The sequence below is a fragment of the Eleutherodactylus coqui genome, chromosome 13, assembly GCF_035609145.1.
Source record: "Eleutherodactylus coqui strain aEleCoq1 chromosome 13, aEleCoq1.hap1, whole genome shotgun sequence".
Lineage (NCBI taxonomy): Eukaryota > Metazoa > Chordata > Amphibia > Anura > Eleutherodactylidae > Eleutherodactylus > Eleutherodactylus coqui.
Genome location: NC_089849.1, coordinates 44,605,333 through 44,628,242, shown reverse-complemented (window position 1 = coordinate 44,628,242; position 22,910 = coordinate 44,605,333). Strand labels below are relative to the sequence as shown.

General features: G+C 49.6%; 1 protein-coding gene across 4 annotated transcripts in view; it reads left to right on the top strand.

Moving 5' to 3' along the window:
• ARHGAP23 (Rho GTPase activating protein 23) overlaps nt 1–22,910 on the top strand; it is an 84,380-nt gene that overhangs the window by 10,256 nt on the left and 51,214 nt on the right. For 2 of the 4 annotated variants that reach the window (XM_066587735.1, XM_066587733.1), the window contains exon 1: nt 18,505–19,080. The exons of 1 other annotated variant lie outside the window; for it this stretch is intronic. In XM_066587735.1, coding sequence (XP_066443832.1) covers nt 18,892–19,080 — 189 coding nt within the window. In that variant the 5' untranslated portion in view covers nt 18,505–18,891. Of the gene's footprint in view, nt 1–18,504; nt 19,081–22,910 lie in introns of those variants that run through there. One more of the 4 variants, XM_066587731.1, reaches the window with a different exon arrangement.

Below are 22,910 nucleotides of genomic sequence, written 5' to 3'. Positions count from 1 at the left end.
AGCTCACGAATATCCAGGACTACTTTTAGTAGTCCTTTGTGCTTGTGCTGCTACTACTAAAATGCAAGATTCTCAAAACTACAGCAGTTACATACAGACCTATCTGTGTGACCGTGCCTACCGCGCGCTGCGATCAGGGGGCTGCGTAAAGATGGTGGCGGTCTCTGCGAGTCGTGGCAGAAACCTGTTCCAACATACTATTCTATATCAGATGTTGTTATTGCCGTATAAGACTAATATTACAGACTAGGGCCGGGCGGTCACCAGCGTATCCCACAGCGTGCCGGCCGCAAGAGATGCGTGCGCAGCGACATTGTGTACTGGCTGCGTGCCGCCCATCGCTGTGTACCAGCTTGGCGTGTAATAAGCGCCAGGATAGAACATGCTGCGATTTTTAAATTTTTTTTTCTTGCGCTCATAGTTCGCGCAATTCAGATGAGCGGTTACATGGCCGCCTTTGGAAGACTGGTGCAGCGTATGACGCGCATAAAAACCCGCAAACGTAATCCGCTGTCACCACACGCTCGGCCTAGGACCGTTCTTAGAATTGTGATGCTTCTTTTCTGTGTCCCGTCTCTCTACATCTGAGATGTAATAGTATGGCCGGGCTCACCCAGGCGGACTCTGCGTCAACGTGGCATTGAGAAGCACGGAAAGTAGCTTTTTCGCTCACACTTGCGGACTCGAAATGCGTATCCCGCGAGCGGAGGAAAAATTGCAGACTGCTCTATTTTGCCGCGGATTCCCCGCGAACGGCCTCCATTGAAGTCAATGGAAACGTCCGACCCCCACAGCCCATATGCAATTAACCATGTGACGGGAATTACAAACCACCACAGTCATGGGCAATACGGAGAAAATAAGGTGCGCCGAGCCACTGGATGCGCAAGCTGGTCCGCCCGCGTGAGCGCGGCCTATATGGGAGAATGTTCTGCTACATCAGATGTATCCCAAACTACACGCAGAAATAGAAGGCTGACTGCTCTGCAATGTTATACAGTACTGAACACTAATATATAAATAATGGGTCAGAATCTCCTCCACAGCTGAAGTGTTCGCTCACATCCGCCCCGGGGGTCCACATCCGCCCCGGGGGTCCGCAGCCGCTGGAGCCGCTTCCACTAGAAGTCCTGTTCTGTCTTGTGAACTTCAGAAAAATGCCGACTGCTGGCCACGAATCAGACGAGCCCCCTATAGTCAGTGGGGTCTGTTATGACAGAACCTTTCAGCCAGGGGGCGCCGTTTTCCTCAAACCCCCTCCCTGAATGCAGCAGGAACACCGATCTGCCTTGCGCTGGTGTGAATTAGCCCCAAGAAGCCCTAAGAGCCGCTTCTCTCTTCTGCTTCTTGAACTTGGTGGGATTCCGAGGTACCCAAAACATTTTGATGGTTTCCTTGCGCTGAGCAACTACCGTTCAGGTAGCCGCGCAGAGACGTGGCTGAAGCGTACGAGCGACAGCCGGCCACGTGCTTTTACACCGAGCGCTTGGCTTTCAGTATTGGTTTGGCGCGATATCGCTTGTAACGGAGAACTCAATGCAAGTTGTTCAAATAAGAGCGACCGGGACCTTACAGCAGGTGACATACAGCGACCGGGACCTTACAGCAGATGACATACAGCGACCGGGACCTTACAGCAGGTGACATACAGCGACCGGGACCTTACAGCAGGTGACATACAGCGACCGGGACCTTACAGCAGGTGACATACAGCGACCGGGACCTTACAGCAGGTGACATACAGCGACCGGGACCTTACAGCAGGTGACATACAGCGACCGGGACCTTACAGCAGGTGACATGCAGCGACCGGGACCTTACAGCGGGTGACATACAGCGACCGGGACCCTACAGCGGGTGACCTGCAGCGACCGGGACCTTACAGCAGGTGACCTGCAGCGACCGGGACCTTACAGCAGGTGACCTGCAGCGACCGGGACCTTACAGCAGGTGACCTGCAGCGACCGGGACCTTACAGCAGGTGACCTGCAGCGACCGGGACCTTACAGCAGGTGACCTGCAGCGACCGGGACCTTACAGCAGGTGACCTGCAGCGACCGGGACCTTACAGCAGGTGACCTGCAGCGACCGGTCATCCACCAGCGACTAGAGCGCGAATCGCTCGTCAGCCCGTTGGCCGTGTTCACATAGAATCAATATCTTGTTGCATTCGTTTCGCAGCGATGATTTGGCCGATGGTCGTTCCGGGCGTCTTGTTCTGCGGTTGATATACTGGTAAATGATCTGAAGGGGGGCTTAAGTTAAAATCAATGGTGGCAGAAAGGAGGCAAAGTAAGGGGGGGGGGGAAATAAAAAAAAAATAAAAAGAAATATATATATATACCCCTCCGCTGGGATCTTCTGTTACTATGACGACAGCTGTCACATGGCTTCTTGACTCACGTGACCACTGCAGTATATAGGAGGCCGGACAGGGATGTCATCGATGACACCCCATAATTCTACAATAGAAGCCCATGTGACAGGTTTATGGGGTGTCAGCTGTCAGATGCCAGGGCCATGGACTGCCCGTAGAAAGGGCCAACTCTTGATGGAATCCCCCCCCCCCCCCCCCCCATCTTCGTATTCTGCACACTTTGATTTTAGGTGGAGTTGGTTGTCACTTACTCCTTCCCAGACGTCACCTCCGCGGCTCTGATGACTTTCTGTGGAGTTGTACTACCAGCATACTCGGCTCTGCTGCATCGGTCTACATATTTTCCCATTTCTAACCCGTTCCCGGCTATTTCCTCCGCTCTGTACTCGGGTTTACATATCTGCATCTATTATACATGACTTCTTACTTTCTGGAAGCGAATTACATGAAGACACAATTTAGCAACTATTGATCCCATTTCTGAGCGCAGGCCTGTGGTGTTTACCAGACGACTACAGAGTATGGCCGCCGTCTGATTGCTGAAAGGTGGGGAATACTGATGCAAGGAAACGAAAACTGTGCTGCAAGTACCGACTCGACCTTGTTTTTGCACAGACCAAAGTTGCGTACATCCATGTGAACGAGGCGAAGACCACTTCTTTCCGGATTCCTTATAAGAGAGAATGAAGTGGCAAAGAGTGCCCCCCCCCCCCCCCCCCCCCCCGGTTAAAGGAGTCGCAAGTTGTCCCTTATACACAGGGTAGGGGATAATTGGCTAATTAGTGGGGGCTTTATCTCTTGAGACCCCCACTGATCCTGTAAACGGGGCTCCTAAATCCTCCTGTTCTCGTCGCCGCAGGGAGCGCTGACTCGGCACGCTGGATCGCCACTTCATTCATTTCGATGAGTCTAATGGAAATACCTGCGCAATAGTCGCTCGGCTATCTCCGCAGTCCCATTGAAAATGATCAAAGTGACAGCGTGCTTTTATGACTGTCGCTCCATGCAATTTCCTTCTTACTACAGGGGTTGCTGTAAGCCTGCAGTAAGGATGATGGGAGTAAAAGTGACCCCCCCCCCCCTTCCGTTCTCAGGATTAGTGGGGGGCTCAGCGGTGAGACACCCCCAGATCATCAAATTATCCCCTATCCTGTCTATGTGAAGGATAACGTATAATTCTGGTAAACCCCTTTAAGGTCCCCTCCATTAGCCATAGCGTCTTTGTTTAGTGGTCCTGGCCAGCTGTTACATGGTCGGCCATTGAGATGGATAACCGGCTTGCAATCCTGCATTACCCGTTCAGTGAAAGTAAATGGGCCACATACATTATACCAGTAATAACCTTTATCATTGCCCACCGGATAGGTGATGACTGTATGGCCACTGGGACACAGAGAATGGCGCATCTAGAGTCTTCAGACTGAACGGAGCAGAGGTGCCCATGTGTGACCGCCGCTGCTTCACTTCTGTGGGACTGAGGGCTCCCACCCACTGGCGATATTTTCTCCACTGCAATTCTAAAGTTAAAGTCTCGCATCGCAGTGCGAGAAAAAAATCAGCATGACACCGGGGATATCGGCACCACGCCAACATATCACCAGTCTTTTCAATGGGGCCAGCGGCAGCAGCGCTAGCCCCATTGAAAAGACATGGAGAATGCCGGGGACTTCTGCCACAGCTGTCACAGGAGTTTCCTTCATCCCCGCGGGGATGAAGGAATCCTCTGCCACAGCTGAATGAATAGCTAAGGGCTATGTGTGATTTGGCTGAGCGCTCAGCCAATAGCTAAGCAGCAGCTGCTATTGGCTGAGCCCTCAGCCAATCTGCACAGCCCTTTCAGGAGGCGGGGATTTTTAAATCCCCGACTGCTGAAAGAGCTCAGTAGCAGTGCCAGGGAGCCAGCAAGAGGACGTGGCTGAGAGCAGGAGAGGCGAGTATAATTTTTTAAAATTTTTTTCACACTTATTGATGATTATTGGGGAAGGGCTTATATTTCAAGCCCTTCCCCGATCATTCCGCAGGGCTTGCTGAAACCATTAATTGCCGATCCCATTGAAAGCAATAGAATAGGAGCCCTGAGGAAGATCCGTCCACTGGCAGGGACTTTATCTGATTGTTGGACCCTGGAGATAATATATTTATCACCCGCCCTGTGGGTATCATTGGTGGGATAATCCTTTATTCATCAGGAGTTTCAGGCCTCAGACCGCTCCAATTGTACAGAAGTCTCTTAACCTTCTAGTAATTGTCTTACATTCTGCAGGTTGGCCTACATACAGTATTACTAATCATCCTTGTTGCCTAATAGACTTCATTGGCAGGTAGTGGGGTCCGTTGGATTCCGCTGGGGTATCTGTTGTTGTGACGGATGCGCCTTGTAAGGGTTACTGCGTCAGATGGGACTGGTGTGGAGTTCTTCTCAGAAATGACTTGTCCCCAGTAAAAGTAGCTGTTTATTGGGTGTGAAACGGGGCGGCACGGGCGCCGGGGGTAAGCAGGAGTCTGTCTAACGGGCGCCGGGGGTAAGCAGGAGTCTGTCTAACGGGCGCCGGGGGTAAGCAGGAGTCTGTCTAACGGGCGCCGGGGGTAAGCAGGAGTCTGTCTAACGGGCGCCGGGGGTAAGCAGGAGTCTGTCTAACGGGCGCCGGGGGTAAGCAGGAGTCTGTCTAACGGGCGCCGGGGGTAAGCAGGAGTCTGTCTAACGGGCGCCGGGGGTAAGCAGGAGTCTGTCTAACGGGCGCCGGGGGTAAGCAGGAGTCTGTCTAACGGGCGCCGGGGGTAAGCAGGAGTCTGTCTAACGGGCGCCGGGGGTAAGCAGGAGTCTGTCTAAATTCTGCAGCCGTGGATTTTACATAAATCTGTCAATTGTTTGCTGTGGATTTCACGGTTTGCAATGCAAAGCATAAAATCTACAGCAAACCCACGAAGTACCAACATGGCGCACTCACACCGGCGTGTTTTCGGGCAGTATTATGTGCATGCTCCTAATGCACATAATACGGACAGCATACTGCACCATTTGTTAGCATTACCTTCACCAAAAAATTTGCAGCTTGTCCTTTTAGTCCGTATCGCAAACCAAAATAGTCCAGTCCATGGGAGTGTAAGAAATGCGTGTATGTTACATGTTGCACATGTGTTGCCAGGAGACATGTGGTGTTTTTTTTTTTTTTCCCCTCGGTATAGAGGATGCAGCCTTCCCATAAAATGCACACGCAGAGAATACGGTGTGTTTCACGGGCTGCGAAGAGCACACGCCTGTGTGAATGAGCCCTGAGGCGCAAGGTATGCTGCTGCGGACATGCTGTAGCGGACCTCACCTGCGTGACCGCGCCGTTAGGGTGATTCTGATTGACATCATTGGAAGTTCTTCTAATCTGGTTACTATAAGTGGAGGGGCGAACGGAACATTTCAATGTCTGCATATACAGAGATGAGATTTAAAAAGCCTTTTTGGGTGTTAAAAAGTTGCAAAAGTTGGAGCAAGCCTGCTTATGCAAAAATTTGAGAGGCGTGGCTTGTCAGGAGGGGGCGTGGCCTGTCAGACCAACACTTTTATGCATAATTTATGGCTGAAACTGTTGAAAATTGTACCAGAAATCTGCGTAGGCGGCGTACGTTTCTGTGTAGTCTATGGAGCAGCCGCGTTGCGACTAATATATGAACAGACATTCACTTTATGTATTGGGCGCATCGTGCGCCGACGGAGATAAGATTAAGAATGTCGCATGGCTTACCGGCTTTAGTAAACTTCTTCTGTAGTCTGCATAAAAGTGGAGAACCTTCTGTATCCTCTTGTACTGATGCGGAGTTTGGCTGCCCATATCTTGCTTGACTTCCCGTACGCATGCGCACTAGGCGGCGCACGCGTGTATTGTGAATGTGAAGAGCGGAGAAACCGGTGGCGGCACCTTATCTCCAGAGGCCAAAAGGATCGGGTATGTTGAAATGACACTTATCTCCCACCCCATATATACCATCAGGGAAGAGTTGGGAGGCCCCAATACACATTACAGGATCGTCTTGTCCCATCAAAGTCAGTGGGCTTGAATGACCTACAGCTAATGTGTAAGGCTTCCCTTGGGCCGGCTTCACACCACCCGATTCCTATTGCGGGACCAACTTCAAATCACACGCATTAAAAGGCATGAAAAACTTTTTTTTGTTTTTTTCTTTTTGCTCACAATTGTGCATGTGGAGGAATAAATCCCAGCATGCTCTATTTTGCTGCAGACTCTTTGCAGACGGCCTCCATTGAAGTCAATAGAAGCCTTCTGACCCGCAGCCCATACGCAACCACAGGTCTGCGGGGTCACCGTCTGATTGCGGGACACGGTCGTGTGACGCCGACCTCACAGAGGTTTCTCTTCAGAGCTGCATTCACAATTCTGTCATTTGCTAGCTTCAGATTTTCTTCCAGTTCTAGAAGCACATTGTTTATTTATTTTAGCGCGAATCTCTTTCCTTTGCATTAAACATTGTATTTCCTTTTCACTTGTATTACCAATCCCTGTTGGGAAAACTCTTTTTGGCCCTCGGATCCTTCCAGGCAGAACGAGGTGTTTTTGGTAACCTGAATCAAAATGATTGATGTAACGGTTTAGGTTATTTTTGGTATGTTTACCGATGGGTTTCCATGGCAGCCAGAAGCCTGGCACAAGTCTGTCTGCCATGTAACCCTGCCTAGTAGACTCCGCCTCCAACTGTCTAATGGGCTGCTGTCATAGGCTTGGTAATGCAGTGTACTATCCTAGCAATCAAACGATCACATCCTCCAGTCCCCTTGAATGACTAAAAAATAGTGTTAAAAAAAAAAAAGTTCAGTAAAGTTTAAATAAAAAAAAAATCTAGTTTAAAAAAATACACAAGAAATTTTTTAAGAAAGCAACACAAAGATTTTATTTATCTTGCATAGTAAACGCACGGCGGCGGCTCCTGCTCGCCGCGGGATATCGCAACACCCATGGACAGGCAGCCTAAGAAGCGGTCCGTCAGTCACCTCTACCTCAAACCTGTACCAATAAAAACTACAACTCCTCCTGCAAACAGCAAGCCCCCCCCCGAGCGCCATAGCCGGAGGAATAAACATGTTCTGGGTCTTAGACCGCCGGCACATGGGCCGATTTGCATTGCAGAATTTGGAGCGGGCGTCCGCCTTCAGATTCCGCAGCAGATCGAGCCCATAGCATGCTACGGAAAACCGCGATTTTTATCTCCATGAGCGGAAATGGATCGCAGAGAATAAATCGCAGCATCGAAGTCAGCGGAAGCCGTCTGATCTGCGGTTCTTCGGTAATGACACTGCGGAAAGGTCACAGGTTCCGCCTGATCGCTAAGCGATGACGCGGGAAACGCAATGATTTAAAAAAAAAAAAGTGTACTGCGCAAAACAGGCTAGTCACTAAGGGGTTAAAGAAACAGCAGCGCCCCCTGTGCTCAGCCATTTCCACCCCCTTTCCCCCATGGGAGTTGTGTAAACTACATAGCCCGGTGAACTACACGGTTTCCGCCATTCACAACCTGTGGAAACAAGATGGCACGGGGTGCTCAACTATTTCTACACGTTCGGCCACCTCCTGGATGTGACGGCCGGCAGGACGAGGGGAGGCCTGAAGAGGAGAATACCCCTATTAAAGGCTCCAGGAACAGGCGCATCTGCAGCGCTACGGGGAGAACGGACCGCGCCAAATAATGACTCTTACAGAGTGAACAGAACCCTGTGATTTCAGTGATTATCATTACATTACGCAGCGCGCTCTATTCCCCTGCACATGGCGATGGCACATACTGAACAAGTTAACTTAATTGCCCGTTACGATGAATCGGAGCTTGGTTGCGTATTTTTGCACGCATGATTTGCGCTTACAAAAAAGTACAAGAATGCGTGCGGTAATATGCTTACGCCCGTGTGACACCGGCATAAGTCAATGTTCGCTCCTCTGATCGTAGCGGGAGTCCTGATGCCATTCCTGATCATCGCACAATGATGGTCAGCGACTTCTACAGTCCAACGGGGTCCTTTTTGGTCACTTTTGCGCCTGAAACAACAATGTGAACATAGCCTAAACCGTAGTTGTGGGGACATGGTGGCAGCAGACGCCGTCCTCCGCCGCTTACACAGTCCTTGTCCTCCGGGCCACCCGCTTCTGTTGTTGTTTAGCCGTCTCGTAGTATTTGTGGAGCAGGACTAATCCCCGTGTGGCCGCCGGGCGTGTGTACATGTATATACACGCAGGGGAGGAATGTCATCAACAATCCAGCAGACATGTCCTTACTGAGCGTGGGACGGGCGGTATACCGCGCCATTGTATATTGTCCCCGGACTTCATACCAGCGGATGAAACAGAGAGCTGTATCCAGAGCAGCCAGAACATAGCTGCCGCTGTCTGGGGGATTTCATGTGTTGTGCGCTGCTTCTTCCGTCCTGCGTACCGCAGCTCTCCTGCCAGCAGTCCTCCAGGTTCTGGACTGGCAGAGTGACAGCGGCTGCCCTGAGCCAGCAGTGTGCTCTCAGCCGCTGTCACTTCCCTCTCCCCACTGTGCGGAGTAACATGACATCACTGTATTGATCAGCGGTACTGTAGGGGTTAACCCTTAATGATCAGACATAGGAGGGATTTAAGAAAACCGTCATTTCATACATCAGTCTTAGTCTGAAGTTGCGCCAAGGGGTGCGCACCTCTTAATAAACTTGGCATATCGCCGGCTGCCCGTGCACCAGAAACTGCAGGGAGGACAACATTGGCGACTTCATCTAAAGAAATCAATAAATGGCTACTAATAATATATATAGGCTATTACATTCATCGCATTTCTAACGAGTCCAGTAATTTTGCCCGACAGGGAATAGTTGTTTATCCTATGAGTTTGCGCCTCTACTATATAACAGTTATGCCCCCCCTTGGGGCGAAGGGTGGAGGGGGGCGGTTATGACTCTTCCTGACCACCGGCATTCCGTTGCGGCTTTCTCTCCCCATAGAGAGGCGTGAGGTTGCAATGGAGAAAAAAAAAAATGACACGCTGCGGCTGTCAATTCTGCGCCGAATCGCCGGTTGCGCCTGGCTTTTCTGCAACGGAGTGGCCGCCCCGTGTGGATGAGATTTTTGCAAAATCTCATCCACATGGCTGGCTAATCCCGGGATTAGGAGCCGCGGGCGGATTTGCCGCACAGAATTTCCGTGGCAAATCTGTCCCGTGTGAACGCAGCCTTACCGTGCAAAGTGCACAATAATCATTACCTCTAAATGCAAAAACATCGTTTACTTTTTGTTATCGCTCACTTTCAACCAACATTAAAATCATTGGTGGATCCCTGGCTTCTGGCTGCGTGTAAACGCTCCCCGCTTAGCGAGAGGTCGGCGGTGATCTGCCTGTGTAAAGGCTCTGAGCGCTTAAAACCTTAGCCGTGGCGTCGGCGCTCGTGCAGTTAAGTCATCCCGTGTAAACCCAGCATTACACGTAGTGAGACCTAAGCATTCGCCCCGGCGGTCAGGTTAAACACAAATCGTTTATTTACTCTCTCCAACTGGATGGTTCAGTTCGTAGCATCAGTGAATGACAACGATGGAACCAGCGATGTTTAAGCCAAACAATTAGCGGCCGAGCCGATGATGACTTTTATGTGAGCATGAAATTAACATTAACTCTTTCCAATCCAATTTGTATCCTGGTTTTCCTAGGGGGCTTACTGTTTTTCTGCCTTTATACAACAGCGCTATCTGCTGGCTAAAGCCAATACTGCATGAGGTAACACGTTGGATAGGCTCCGACAGCAGAGAGGCTGGCAATATACAGTAAGAGAAGCCAGATGGACGTCTTCCAACATCTGAGCTGTACAGCCTTAAATCATAATGTCTTCAGAGGTCAGACAGTGGATTGGAAAGGGTTAAGCCAACTAATTATGGTTCACTTATTGGCTGTGTTTACACTGAACGATTAGGGATGTCAGAGAGACGTTCCTGAACCAACTGGTTATTCCGGATCGGTCTGCGCAGGTTACTGCCATAAGTTAAACCCAACACCTATACCAAACCATTGACTGAACCGGTTGATCTGCGGCCGCCACTGACGGGATATACATCTGTCTTCTGACATTGTAGCCATAGCCCATGACAACCGAAAAATCCAACACGTCAGATCAACGTTTTGACAAATGTCGGTCCTCCTCTGTCACAAAGTTACCACTAGTTGGCATAAAATGGGTCCAGTATGAGGTGATTCAAAAGGAATGGCGCAAAAGTAAAGGTTGTTTCTTCATATATGAAGTGACACCCGACAGCCAGAAAGAGCTGAAAAGATAGACCTCTTCCAGTCTTTGATGCACCCTACAGATGTTGGATGTGGGCTCCGTTGGTGACGCCGATGTCAAGTTGATAGTCCAGTTCTACCCACATGCGTCGCAGCATATCCTCTGCAGCGTTGTTTTAGGTCATCTGGTGTCGCCCACAGCGCCTTCATCAAGCTTCTGTCCCCGTCGTTCCCACGGTGTCAGCCCATTCTAATTTTATTATGGGTTCAATTCACTGAGCGGTGGCACCAACACTGACAACTGGGGGAATGATGGAGAAGGTAAATAGAAGACCTAAACCCTCGGACTCAGCGAGTCGCCTACTTTTAGCCTATAAACTATGTGACCGTTTCTTTTAAAGTTATTCCCATCCGCAGGATAAGGCAGACCTTTCTGATTAGTGGGCATCTGACTGCTGGAGCCCCCCCACTAATCCTGAGAATGGGGGTCCTGAAGGTCCTGCATAAATGGGGTGGAGGTCTTGCATGTGTGCTGGCGCTCCATTTTTAATTCAACGGGACTGCCGGAGACAGCGGCGTTCAAGCGGTCGGCTTTTTTTGGCATTTCCGTAGAAACAAATGGTGCAGCAGAGAGCATGTTGGACCGCTGCTTCATTCATGGGGGACCCCCAGGACCCCTAGTGTTTCTATAGACAGCTAGGGAGACTGTTTACAGATGATCCAGGTAAGACCCCCCAACCATCAGACATTCGGTATTGGATGGCTTTTCATCCAGCCAGTCTTGGATTGTGTTAGAATGTATTTTCCAAGCTGTGGTTTGTGTAGTTTATATGCTTATTTTAATGCCTTTCCCCCAATATTACTCCACCTTCTGAGTCTCCTTCCATTGTACAGCTTTGCCCCAGCTCATGGCTGCAGGAGGCCCTGGAGTTTGTTCTACTTCTCAGGGTCCGGTCTGCATTGTCCATTACTCTTTGCTTCTCCCAGGTGTATGTGATCCAAATGGGAAGAGCGGGTCAGCGGCCCTCTGTTCTGATTTCCTGCCTCAATGAATTGAACTTTTCCTGCTTTTCCAGATGTCTACCACTTATATTCATAGTGACAAACATACGCGGTGTGGATTCCCAAAGTGTCCCTCCAGTTCTGGGAGAACATTATGTCCTAGGACCGGAAGACGGCGGGGATTAACTAGCTGTAGAAGATCTTCCCGGCTGCCCCTCGGTTCTGCCGGTTTCAGGTGCTGTTTTCAGGCTACCATTATGACCACTGCCATTTTCTAACTACATTATGCATTGCTCTGTGATCACGTGAACATCGCTGACCAATCACAGAAGAGTTATAGTGCATTGGTAGTTCTAACACTACTGATGTACTAGGTGTTATTAGGTAGTCGGTGGTGGGCTATCTTGGCTGCCTGAAAACGGTGATCCCCCCCCCCCAAGAAGATCATCTACAGATAATGCATCGCATCCACCCTCCAGTCCTGGGACAGAATTTTATCCCGAAACTGAAGGGTCACTTTAACCCTTTCCAATCCACTGTCTGACCTCTGAAGACATTATGATTTAAGGCTGTACAGCTCTGATGTTGGAAGACGTCCGTCGGGGTTCTCTTGCTGTATATTGCCAGCCTCTCTGCTGTCGGAGCCTATCCAACGTGTCACCTCATGCAGTACTGGCTTTAGACAGCAGATGGCGCCGTTGTATAATGGCAGAAAAAGAGTAAGCCCCCTAGGAAAACCAGGATACAAATTGGATTGGAAAGGGTTAAATCCACAATATACTCCTTTCTTTTGCAGCTTTCACCCCTTTCAATGTTAAGTGGTTTTCGCACAACTGTATTACTGGTGAATTTTAGTGACTGTAATGTGGACGAGGGTTCCTGCCCAACCGTGGACCTGCTGACCCGAACTTGCAGCCTCGTAGAGGTTTGGGTTAGTAGACCCATGGTGGAGCCAGGACACTCATCTGTAATACAGTCATGTGAATGCGGCCTTACATCGGATTTGCCGTGGAGTTTTGGTGACTTTTTTCCGCCCGGTCTTGTCCTTCTTGCTCTTCATAGTTGACTTGTGCATATCTCTATGTCTTTGGTAAAAATAAGACGGTAAGCTTTATGTAAAATCCATTTACAGATTAAACTGGAGGATGGTGAAGAATAAACACAATGCGGCGGGGCCGCGACCACATGGGAATCCTGAGAGCAGGCACACAGTGAGGGATGTTTGTAGTAAGCAGGTCCCCTGACATAGGGAGGAGGTGAGCAGACAGGGGACAGTACAGCGGAGAGGAAGGTGCTAAATCTGCTAGTAATATCCTGTGCTGACTCCACAGGAACCTTCGGCCTGCGCTGCCCCTTCCTGCTCACAGCCCTGACACAGGAATTTCATTCACTTTAGTCAGGGATGACCGCCAGTTACCCGCATGTTCCCTGCCTCGCCGGAGGATTTTGATACATATACAGTCATGAGAAAAACTAGGTACACCCTTTTTCAAATTCTATGGTTTTATGTATTGGGATATAAAAAATACATCTGCTCATTAGAAGGCCTTAAAATTAGGTAAACACAACCTCAGAGGAACGACATCACGTGACCAATTACACTACGTCATTATTTATTTAACAAACCTAGGCCAAAAATGTAAGTACACCCTTACAGCTTCCATAGGAATTAAGAGGGTAAGTAGCAGCCAGGTGCTGCTTATCAAATGCTCTTGATTAACTGATCATCAGCAAATGTGACCACGTGTATACAAGCAGATGTTTTGATAATTTGCTGGTCTGGAGCATTCAGGCATGTATTGACATAATGCCGAGGAGGAATAGTAAATGATGGCCAAATGCAAGCAATGTTACACTCGCAGATGGAGCTAAAATATGTTTTAAATATATTGCACAATCTGACGACCCGACTCCATTAACCCCTTTAGTGGCACACCCAGAAAATCTCCTAAAATTCAGTGTTGAATTGTGCTGAAGACTACCTAAACCTGCCACTGAAGGGGTTAATGGACAAGTGCACAATAGAAGTCAATGTACATTCTGTGCAGGCACAGGCTTTACATATCTCAAGTTGTGCGTTCTTCTGAAAACGCACAACTTGAGGTCCCCTTTTGGACATTGCTAAAAATACTTTTAAAGGGCCTAATTAAAACTTTCAAGAAATGATGATGTATCTATATATACTGAATGGCCATCTTATTGGAGACCCCCATCTAGTAGTGCATTGGACTTATTACAGCAGCCATTCATCACAATGTCTATCCACGGGTATCAGAGGACTCGAGATATGCCAAGAAAACATTGCCCACACCACCAGCTTCAACTAGTCACCTCATCTGATAGGAAGGGTTCATCAATTCACACTGTTTGCCCCAAATCCTGCCCCTCCCATCCGCATGGTGCAACAGAAGTCTGGGTCCATCTGACCAGGAGTTGTTTTTCCACTGCTCAGTGATCTAATATTTGTGTTCTTTAGCCCCCTGGAGTCTCCTTTCTGGTTCTCTTTAATAGCCATGACACCGCTGGAGCCGGCTACCTGCTGTTATAGCCCATCTGTGCCAAAGAACATCCCGTTGTGCGCTCAGACACATTAGCTGGAGCACCTGTTTGTATTCTGTTTTTGTGCATCGCCTGTTCATCAGAACAATTCTTGACATCCTCCTCTGACCCCTATCGTAGACTGTGTTTATATTCCCGGGATCCCCTTACTCTGGATACTTTCCCTCGACCTCACCATTCTCTGTATACCGTTGCAGAGTAAGTCCCACGCGGTTGGCAGTGAACTCACTGGCCCGGGCTAGTCTAGCGCTGATGACCAGGCCACGTTGGAATTCGCTCAGTCTGCTGATTTCTGCCATCTAATGTGGGTTCATGCTAAAACTAGTTAATGGAACGTGTGATTTTATGCTGCTCCCCGGGGCTACAGGGATAATTTACATACAGCAAAGTATAATGTATATAATGATGGATTTACGGTACGTGGTAGAAGTTCATTCTCCCTCGCGCTCCCGCCAGTGATAGTGATCTGACGGGTGTGACAGGTGCACCACATATCTGACATGCCTGCCCGGCTTCATTCCTGCCCTCCATCATTGTCTGTATCCACTCACCCCAAATAATGCGCACATGTGTGGCCATGCGGTTTGTCACCCACCTAGATGTGTCGGCTAATCCCAGGTCACCGGGGAGATAATGATCTGTTCCTGTCCACGTGTCTCTGTGAGCGCTCACAAAGCAAAGCTGGAAGAATGGGAATATTCGAGAAAATGCAGGATGACTACATAGCGTTGTGGCTTCTAAGGGGCCTTCTCTGTCAGGCGGGCGACATGGGGACCCGTCAAAAATCGTCATTGTGCGGAAAGAAAAATAGCGCTTGGGAAATAAATCCTTGCAGTAAATTTCTAGTTTTGCAGCTTGTAGGTAAGAACAGAACCAGAGAGATGGCAGCAGAACAACAGTGTCATGTTAGGAGCCGGTGTGTGGAACTACAAGTCGCAGCATGTTCTATTAGAAATGCCCCATAAGTACAGGCCACTTTTCTTCTACTTCCTTTATATTTAATTCGTTCTGTACAGTACATAGTGAGTAGTTTGGACTGTATGACAGATAGAAGTAGTCCTGTGCAAACCTATGAGCTGTAGGGGTTAGTGACCTCCTTCCAAACCGGGGCCACCCTGGGTTCTCCGGTCTTGGAAGCCCAGCGTTTTTTAAAAATCCGTGTCATGTGACATCCGCCGCCTATCTCCGGCTTTATCGGCGATGTCGCACTCCGTTGTGGTTAGCAGCCGCCAAAACATATTTTTAGGGTAGGAGGACAAGTTTATTATCATAATGCAATCATCTGAATAGAAGGAAAATATAAATACATCTAAAACTCCCCGCACAACGGCTCCTATAATCTCCATAGTAATCAGATTGGGAGTCGGACCTTCCACAACGGAAACCGGCAGAATCATTGGATGTCCCTGTGAATGCCTATTCTTGACTAGGAGAGCGGTGCTGAGATATTGTGCATAGTTCCCCTAAAGGGTTAACAATCCCGGCCCACCTCGCCCACTCCCCTTCTATGGTCTTTGTCTTGGGTCTGTATGAATAATTAATTTCGGACTCCCACTTCTGTCAGGGTCTTTGTGTTGTGTTTGCAGTGAGATGAGTTCTCTCCGCAGACGCCATTCGGGAGTTCTTCCACTTGTGTCGCTGCCCTTGTGAAGTTGGTTTACAGTCTGTTTTACGGAGCGCGGGACAATCGGCAGCTTGTATGGCGTTGGTGGTACAAGAGGGGCAGCAGAACTTCAAATGGTTCAAGTGTTTTGTGTCGGCACTATTTTCCTTGTCCGGACTCGGAGGCCGAAAAAAATCCTTTGCGAAGGACTTTGTCATGGACACGTTCTTCGCAGACGTGGACTCAACCATTATGTGCAAGACTGCAGGCCATCCATTCTCATTGACATCAATGAATTGTACACCAGAGCCAAGTGGCGCCAAAGGACCTAAACCCTAAAAAATGTCTACTTGTATTTTATTGCAGGGGGCTACAACTTGCCCTCCTACTTTAGGAGCCATTTCTACCGTTGCAGATATCAGTCCGGTTCAACAATAAGAAACTTCCATAATTACCGGTAGAAACCAACCAAAGTTGAGCCCAAACAGCAAATTATAGACCTATTGGGCAAGTAGGCCTGGGAGTTTGTTCAAACTTTATTCTTTAGGTTAAAGGGGCTATAGAAAAGTATAAGGTTAATAACTTTATGATCAGAGCCGATCCGATCACAGGAAACCCACCAATCCTGAGAACAAGGGTCCGGACTCTGAAGAGGCAGTCACACATGCTCGCCGCCAATCCATTCATTGCAATGACGGCGCTGGAGATTGCGGAGTACAAGCTCACGCCAATCTCCAATGCCCTCACTAAAATGAATAGATCGCCAGCGCATGACCACGACTTCCACAGTAGTCAGGTGGAGACTGTCGGGATCTCAGTTCTCAGGATTCCAGCAGTCGGACCCCCTATCTCGCGGAATCACAGGATAAGTGTTGAGTGAATGATTGCTGGGGGTCCCAACTATTGAAATCCCCTTCAATCATCTAAACTCCCGAGTCTGTTGCATGAATGAAAGAATGGTGCCCATGCGTGACCACCGCGCCATTCACATCCGTGCGGCTGCCACCATAGCCAGTGAATGGAACGGAGGTCCTATCTGCACACTGCTGCTCCATTCATCTGGCAGACTCTGGATTTACTGTTCTTATCACAAGGGGCCCAAGCAGTCGGACCCCCAGCGATCAGTCATTGATCACCTATCTTTGTGGAAAGGCGATTAAATGCTTTTTGTGGAATAACTCTTTTAAGGTCTCCTTAAACATTAGGGAAAAGTTGTCCGAATCCACAGCTGTCACGTTTATGGGGGCTTCCCGAACCTCCCCTAACTGATGATGTAGGGGAAAGGAAGGATTGGGCACATTGAATGTCATCGGTACTCAGTCCTGGAGATAAGCCACCACCAGAGGTGTCCAGTATCGCCCAATAAAAACACACGAACACTCAGGTGTAACGAGCGTTCACATGTATGAGGGGAACCAGAGGTATCGTCAGTCGGCCGAATGAGTGTTCGGTTGACAGCTATTGGTGGTGGACACTTTTTTCCCCCCCCAGAAATGGCACCACCCTTGTCCATGGCCGTAGCCTGGTACTGCAGCTTAGCTTCATTAAAAGGGTGTTCCAGGCATTTACTATTGATGGCGTATCTTCAGGATAGGTGATCAATAGTTGATTGACTGGGATCTCTACCTACGGGGTCAATCCTCTACCCCGCTGTTCGTGCACAGGGGCCGACGTCCGCATCACTTGTCAGGACCGTAAGTGTCATAGACTGCTTCACTCCGCTTGAAATCAATGGGAGCGATGCTTCCTATTACACTTCCGACGACTCATCACAGTCAAAGCCAGAAGCGTAATAGAAGGCATCGCTCCCATTGATATCCTTTGTAGTGAAGCCAGTCCTGACCACCTATGACCACGTCCAGCTTTACTGTTAAGTCATCAACAGTAAATGCATGTAACACCCCTTTAACCTCAGTTGGGATGAGCTGCAATACCAGACTAAACCCATGCTCAAGAGTGGCGCTCTTCTTGGATATAAAATCCTGGACTACCTCCTTAGTTGTCCTACAATTTCCTCTTCCCTTTGCATGACTTCTTGTCAGTTCTCTCTGTCCTGGTACCCCGTCCTCTCCCCTCCCTCTTGTTTTTTAGGCTAGCCTCTCCCCTCCGGCGTCCCTGAGACCTGCATCTAGTGAGAACATGTGTAGGAAGGAAGGAAACGTGAGAAAGACGGAAAGCCATAGAGAACAGAGCGAGCGCGGGGCATCTACGCACGGGGACACGACTGACTGACAGACCATTATGGACAGGAAGTGACGGCCGTTCTGTAAACTAAGTCCTCTATCACTGGACCTTTATAACGACTGCTGAGCCCGCAGCAGCAGCGCCCTTATCTGGCACAGACTGGCATGTTTTCTGACATGTCGCTGGCAGATGCCCATTGTGGCATTCCTAGCCGTCAGACACACAGTTTGGCTGAACCCTTGGTAAGGTGCACTTCTGGCATTCCTGCCTGGCATGGCTTGGCAATCTTAGAATATCATCCTGGCACCCATAGATAAACATGCTGTGTGCACCCACAGACAGACAGTGCCCTAAGCAGACAACCTGCCATCAGCACTGCCAGACTAAGCCTCAACCCCCCCTCCCAGCGGCCAGCCGGCCCCCACTTGTGCTGCTGTCAGCTTTGGGGCTGGAGAGATAGTCGTAGGGGTGTGGACAGGGACAGGCACATGCAGGGTGGGGTAAGGGCCCGTGGCAGCTGCCTCACAGGCGACTAGGAGATTTCCCCTGTGGACGTCTGGCTGTGACTGTTCCTTTGTGCGCCGAGGACCTTCCCCTCTTTCTCTTGTTCCCCCTTGATTCTGCATTTTCTTTCATGTGTCTTTCCATCTTCTCCCCCCTGTCCGTCTTCTTGTCCTGCGCTCCCTTCCATTCTGTGGCCCCTGACCGGCTGTCTCTCTGCTGCAGCTGATCTGTCAGTCCGATAGCTGATCCTTACGCTCACTTTTTGCTTTTGTATCCGAATCTGTCAACTCTTGTCACCTCCTCCCAACCCTTTCGCCAACTCTCCTGCTTGTGAATGACTGTTAGATGAAGACCAGTTTAGGATAATGAATGACCCTCTGGGCACTTTCCAGCGGATTTTACATACTATGAGACCATGCCTGTCATGCAAAGAAGCATGTCGGGCCCTCAGGGGCCAAACTGGTGCTGGGAGAAGGTAGTGGGAGTGGATTGCAGTTCGCCGGAGCCATGTTGCATTTGGCTTGCAAGCTCAAGGAATGGAGAACGAAAGTCAGCGACTCTTCCAACCAGGACAAGGGGTTCCCATTGGGGTATACAGCAAGGGGTAAGATGCATGGCCTATTAACCCTTTCATAGCAGAAGTATGTGCGGCTGTGTGTTTACTGGACCGAAGTATGCAGACAATGTCTGAATGGATATATATATATATCCTCTCGGAGTAATGTGTAGTATGCAGAGCGGCGCGGTGCTACTTATAGACGGCTCTTAGCAATGCCGAGTATGTGGCCTCTCTCTATATGTGTCCTGGGCAGCGCACTTCTGTTACCGCTGGCCATTTCTGACTTTCGGGCCTGTAATTTCCTTAGTTTTGTGTTTTTTCCCTGCAGCGTCGGCTTCCGCTTGGATGAAATCAGCAAAGTTCAGGGAGATTAAGTTTGGGAACTGCTGATCGTTGCACACCAGCATTCTTGGGGATGTCGGAGCGTGCCAATAGTCCGGACACAGCGGCGGCTGTAGGTGTGACGACTAATCGCTATACGCCAGTGCTGGTCAATACCTAAAAGATCTTTAGTGTCTTTTGGTATTGAATGCTATGATGGCGCTCTGACAGACGCATGATGATTCGCTTGGGCGCACATTAAACACGCAGATTGTGGATTGTCAGTAGACCATGGGGGCCGTGCTGAATCACATGCTGCATTAGGTTAGGGGACGGTCATCGACTAGAATGGGTTGTCCCACATTGGTCCCATACATCTGCTGCAGTCTATAGTTCCGGCCAGGGCAATGTACGCTGCATTACTAGTGAGTGACGTAGCGCTCCTTGCCTGGCCGAACGCTCTACTGGACGCTTCATACTTCCTGGCACGTGCGCCATCTCTAACGCAACCTGCGCAGTCCCAAAAACAACCTGCATTCGTGCAGACCCCTCACCCAGAACTGGAAGTTGGCACCCGCAGGAAGTCATGCATTATATAAAACCGAGCTAGCGCCAGAAGGGGGAGGAGGAGCAGGAGCGATTGAAAAAAAGAATGCGCAAAGGTGATGGAAATCATTCAATATCACATTTTGAGCATACAAGATATTAGTTTGGGAGTGATAAGACCCCTTTAGAGCGACCCCCCCCCCCCCCCCCCCTCCTCCGGACTGTGGCCAGCATTCTACCCCAGGACTGTAGAGGGCAGGTATTATATTACCTGAAGTTCCTCTCTGACGGTTCTGGAGGCATTTTTGGCTTGCCAAGATGGCCGACGCCATCTTCAGACGCCCTAATTCCCATAGTGCATTGGTAGCGTTAAAGGAGCAATGCGCTATACCTGCTTTCTGATTGAGCAGTGCCGCTCACATGATCAGCACTGGCCAATCAGAGCAGTCCATAGTGTGCAATTGGCTAGACAAAAAATTGCAGCAACCTGATTTATCTGCGTGTTAATAAGATATTCCAATTAATATTGCAATTAATGGGGTAAAGTAATGAAACTTATGAATGTGCCGGCCTGAGGATTCCGAGTCCATCGCCAGGATATTCAGTGGGCCTCATAGTAAAACGTGGTTGAAGGGGTGTCCGACCAAAAGAAGTCACCGCCTATCTGCAGGATGGGGAGTAAATTCCTGATTGGGTCGTTTGACTGCTAATCACATAAAGGGGGTCCCAAAAGTCCCTGCATGATTGGGGTGACGGAGCGTGCACACCGCCGCGCCCCTTATATCATGCTGGAGATTGCGGAGGGTTTGAGTTTGTCTATTTCCGGCAGTCGCGTTAAGTAACGTGGAACGGACGTGCGTGCTCGATCACCACCCCATTCATGCAGGGCCTTCGGGACCCCCATCCTCATGATCTATGGGGGTCTCAGCACCGATTAGCTAGATATTGCCACTATTGTGTAAATGGGGGACAACGTCTGTTGGTAGAAGAATCCTGTTAACGAATCCCATATACAAAACGGTCATCAAACTATAACCCGAAGACCGGTCTCACGCGGGCGCTTTACAGCGTTCTCAAAAGGCGTTCTCCGATGCATTCAGCATCCCTGCAGTGGATGATGAGGCGCATTAAAAATGCACTAAAATAGAGCAGAGAGACATTTAAAAACTGCGGTTTTAAAAAAACGCCGCACTCGAACGCTCATCTGAGAAGCCCATTTGGGTGTAACCGGTCATCAGGACCCCCATCTGACTTGTCAAACAGCTACAACCCGGGGGTCATGTTGGGCTGCCTGTCCCACGGGCGTTTTTGCATTGCGTTCCCTGCGGCAATAATCCGGCCGCAGGGAACGCAGTGAAAGCTCTCCATAGCGTTGCTATGGGATGCGCCAGCCCCCTGTCCACGAGTGGAGAATCATAGCAATTCTCCGCTTGCGGGTGGCAAATCGCCAATTGCCGCGATTCTCTGCAGTGAGCCTATCTGTCAGGCTCACCACGGAGATCCGTCTGCCAGCTCCCGGGCGGCAGTTAGATATCGCAATGCCCGTGGTAGCAGGTAGTCCGCTCTGTTCTCCGCACCCCTCCTGGTATGGTGGTTTCTGCGCTGTGACCTTGGCCGATCGCTGCACAGGCCTGTGATAAAGCTTCTAATCAGCTGGGATGTTACAACAATGTTTACTGGAACGGACTTGGACTTGATAAGGCCGGTTTCGCACATCGTCTACTAGTAGCGCAATTCTTCAGCATCAACATTTGGCAATTCTGTTCAGCACAATATTGGCGAATGGGATCTTATTAAAGCGAGTTTACGAACGCCGGAGACCTTCCGCCGCTGATCCCAGGCATGTGGGGGATTTTTCAGATCTGAAACGTGCGCAACTTGTTTCCGAAAATTCACTGCGGATTCCATTTGTTTCAATCTCGCGGCTAAATCCCCACAAAAGCCGGGTGCTGATTACATTGCAGATTTTTGGGGTGGCAGTAGAGCGGATTGTTCCGCTGTGCCGGTAGCCCAAGACTATTCACACAGTCAACTGTGACCGGTTAAAAAAAATAAAGTCCGCCCCCCCCCCCCCCCCCCCCCTCTGGCTGTCCACGTTTGTTCCATGCGTTGCTAATGTAAATCTATGTATCTGTTCACACAGACGCATTTTTCACGGTCTTTATTTTAGAACCGCAGCGTGAACGATGGGCTTCCGTATTTCTGTGCTTTTCTATTGGCCGAGTGCTGATTAGTGTTTGACCATTGGAGGCAGACCCTGGCGACGTGCGGCTGGCGTGTCATCGGTATCGCATCCGTATTACCAATGTTCTTCCGTTCGCTCGTCTGATACCAGAGCTAAGAAACTTCACGTTTTGTTTTCCCCTGTTTGTTCACTTTGTTTTTGGTTGGTTTGAGTATTTAGGTCAGGCTTTTGTTTCATGAAAGCCACATTAAAAGTAACGTTGTGATGGATTCAATTAGGGGTGGAGGGTAAGAAGGACGCGGGCTGCACATGTTCGCACACGGGGCTTGTACTCTGTGCTGGAGGAGTCTGGATGGACCTTCCCAAAAATATCTGCTCTCCTTTCTTTACAAAAGTGCAAACTTTCTACTGATGACTGAAGGGGCAGGAAGAGTGACAACCCTTAGCAGATCCTGTCTGAGGAGTTGTCACCCCCCCCCCTCCCCCACTGCTCAAGGAGAGCGAAGAAGATGCTCCAAGGGTGCGGAGAAGGGAACACGCAGAAAGTAATGTCCATGTCTAAAGTTTGCTCAGTGTATAATTTTGGTCCCGATTCCTCTGCAATCAGCCGTCTGGAGGAGATTATAGCGTTCGCCGTATACTGTAATCCTGCCCAGATTATACCGCTGCCCTTCAGCGCTCGGTACGCTGCATTTTATATTTTTATAGAGATTATGAAGTCCGTAGTTTCCAGCCTGTTGTACATCTCACCCCCCCTCCCCGACTGAAGGTCATGGTGTCCTCTGGTGTAGCATCCCTGCCCGTTTACCCCATCAGTAAGGCG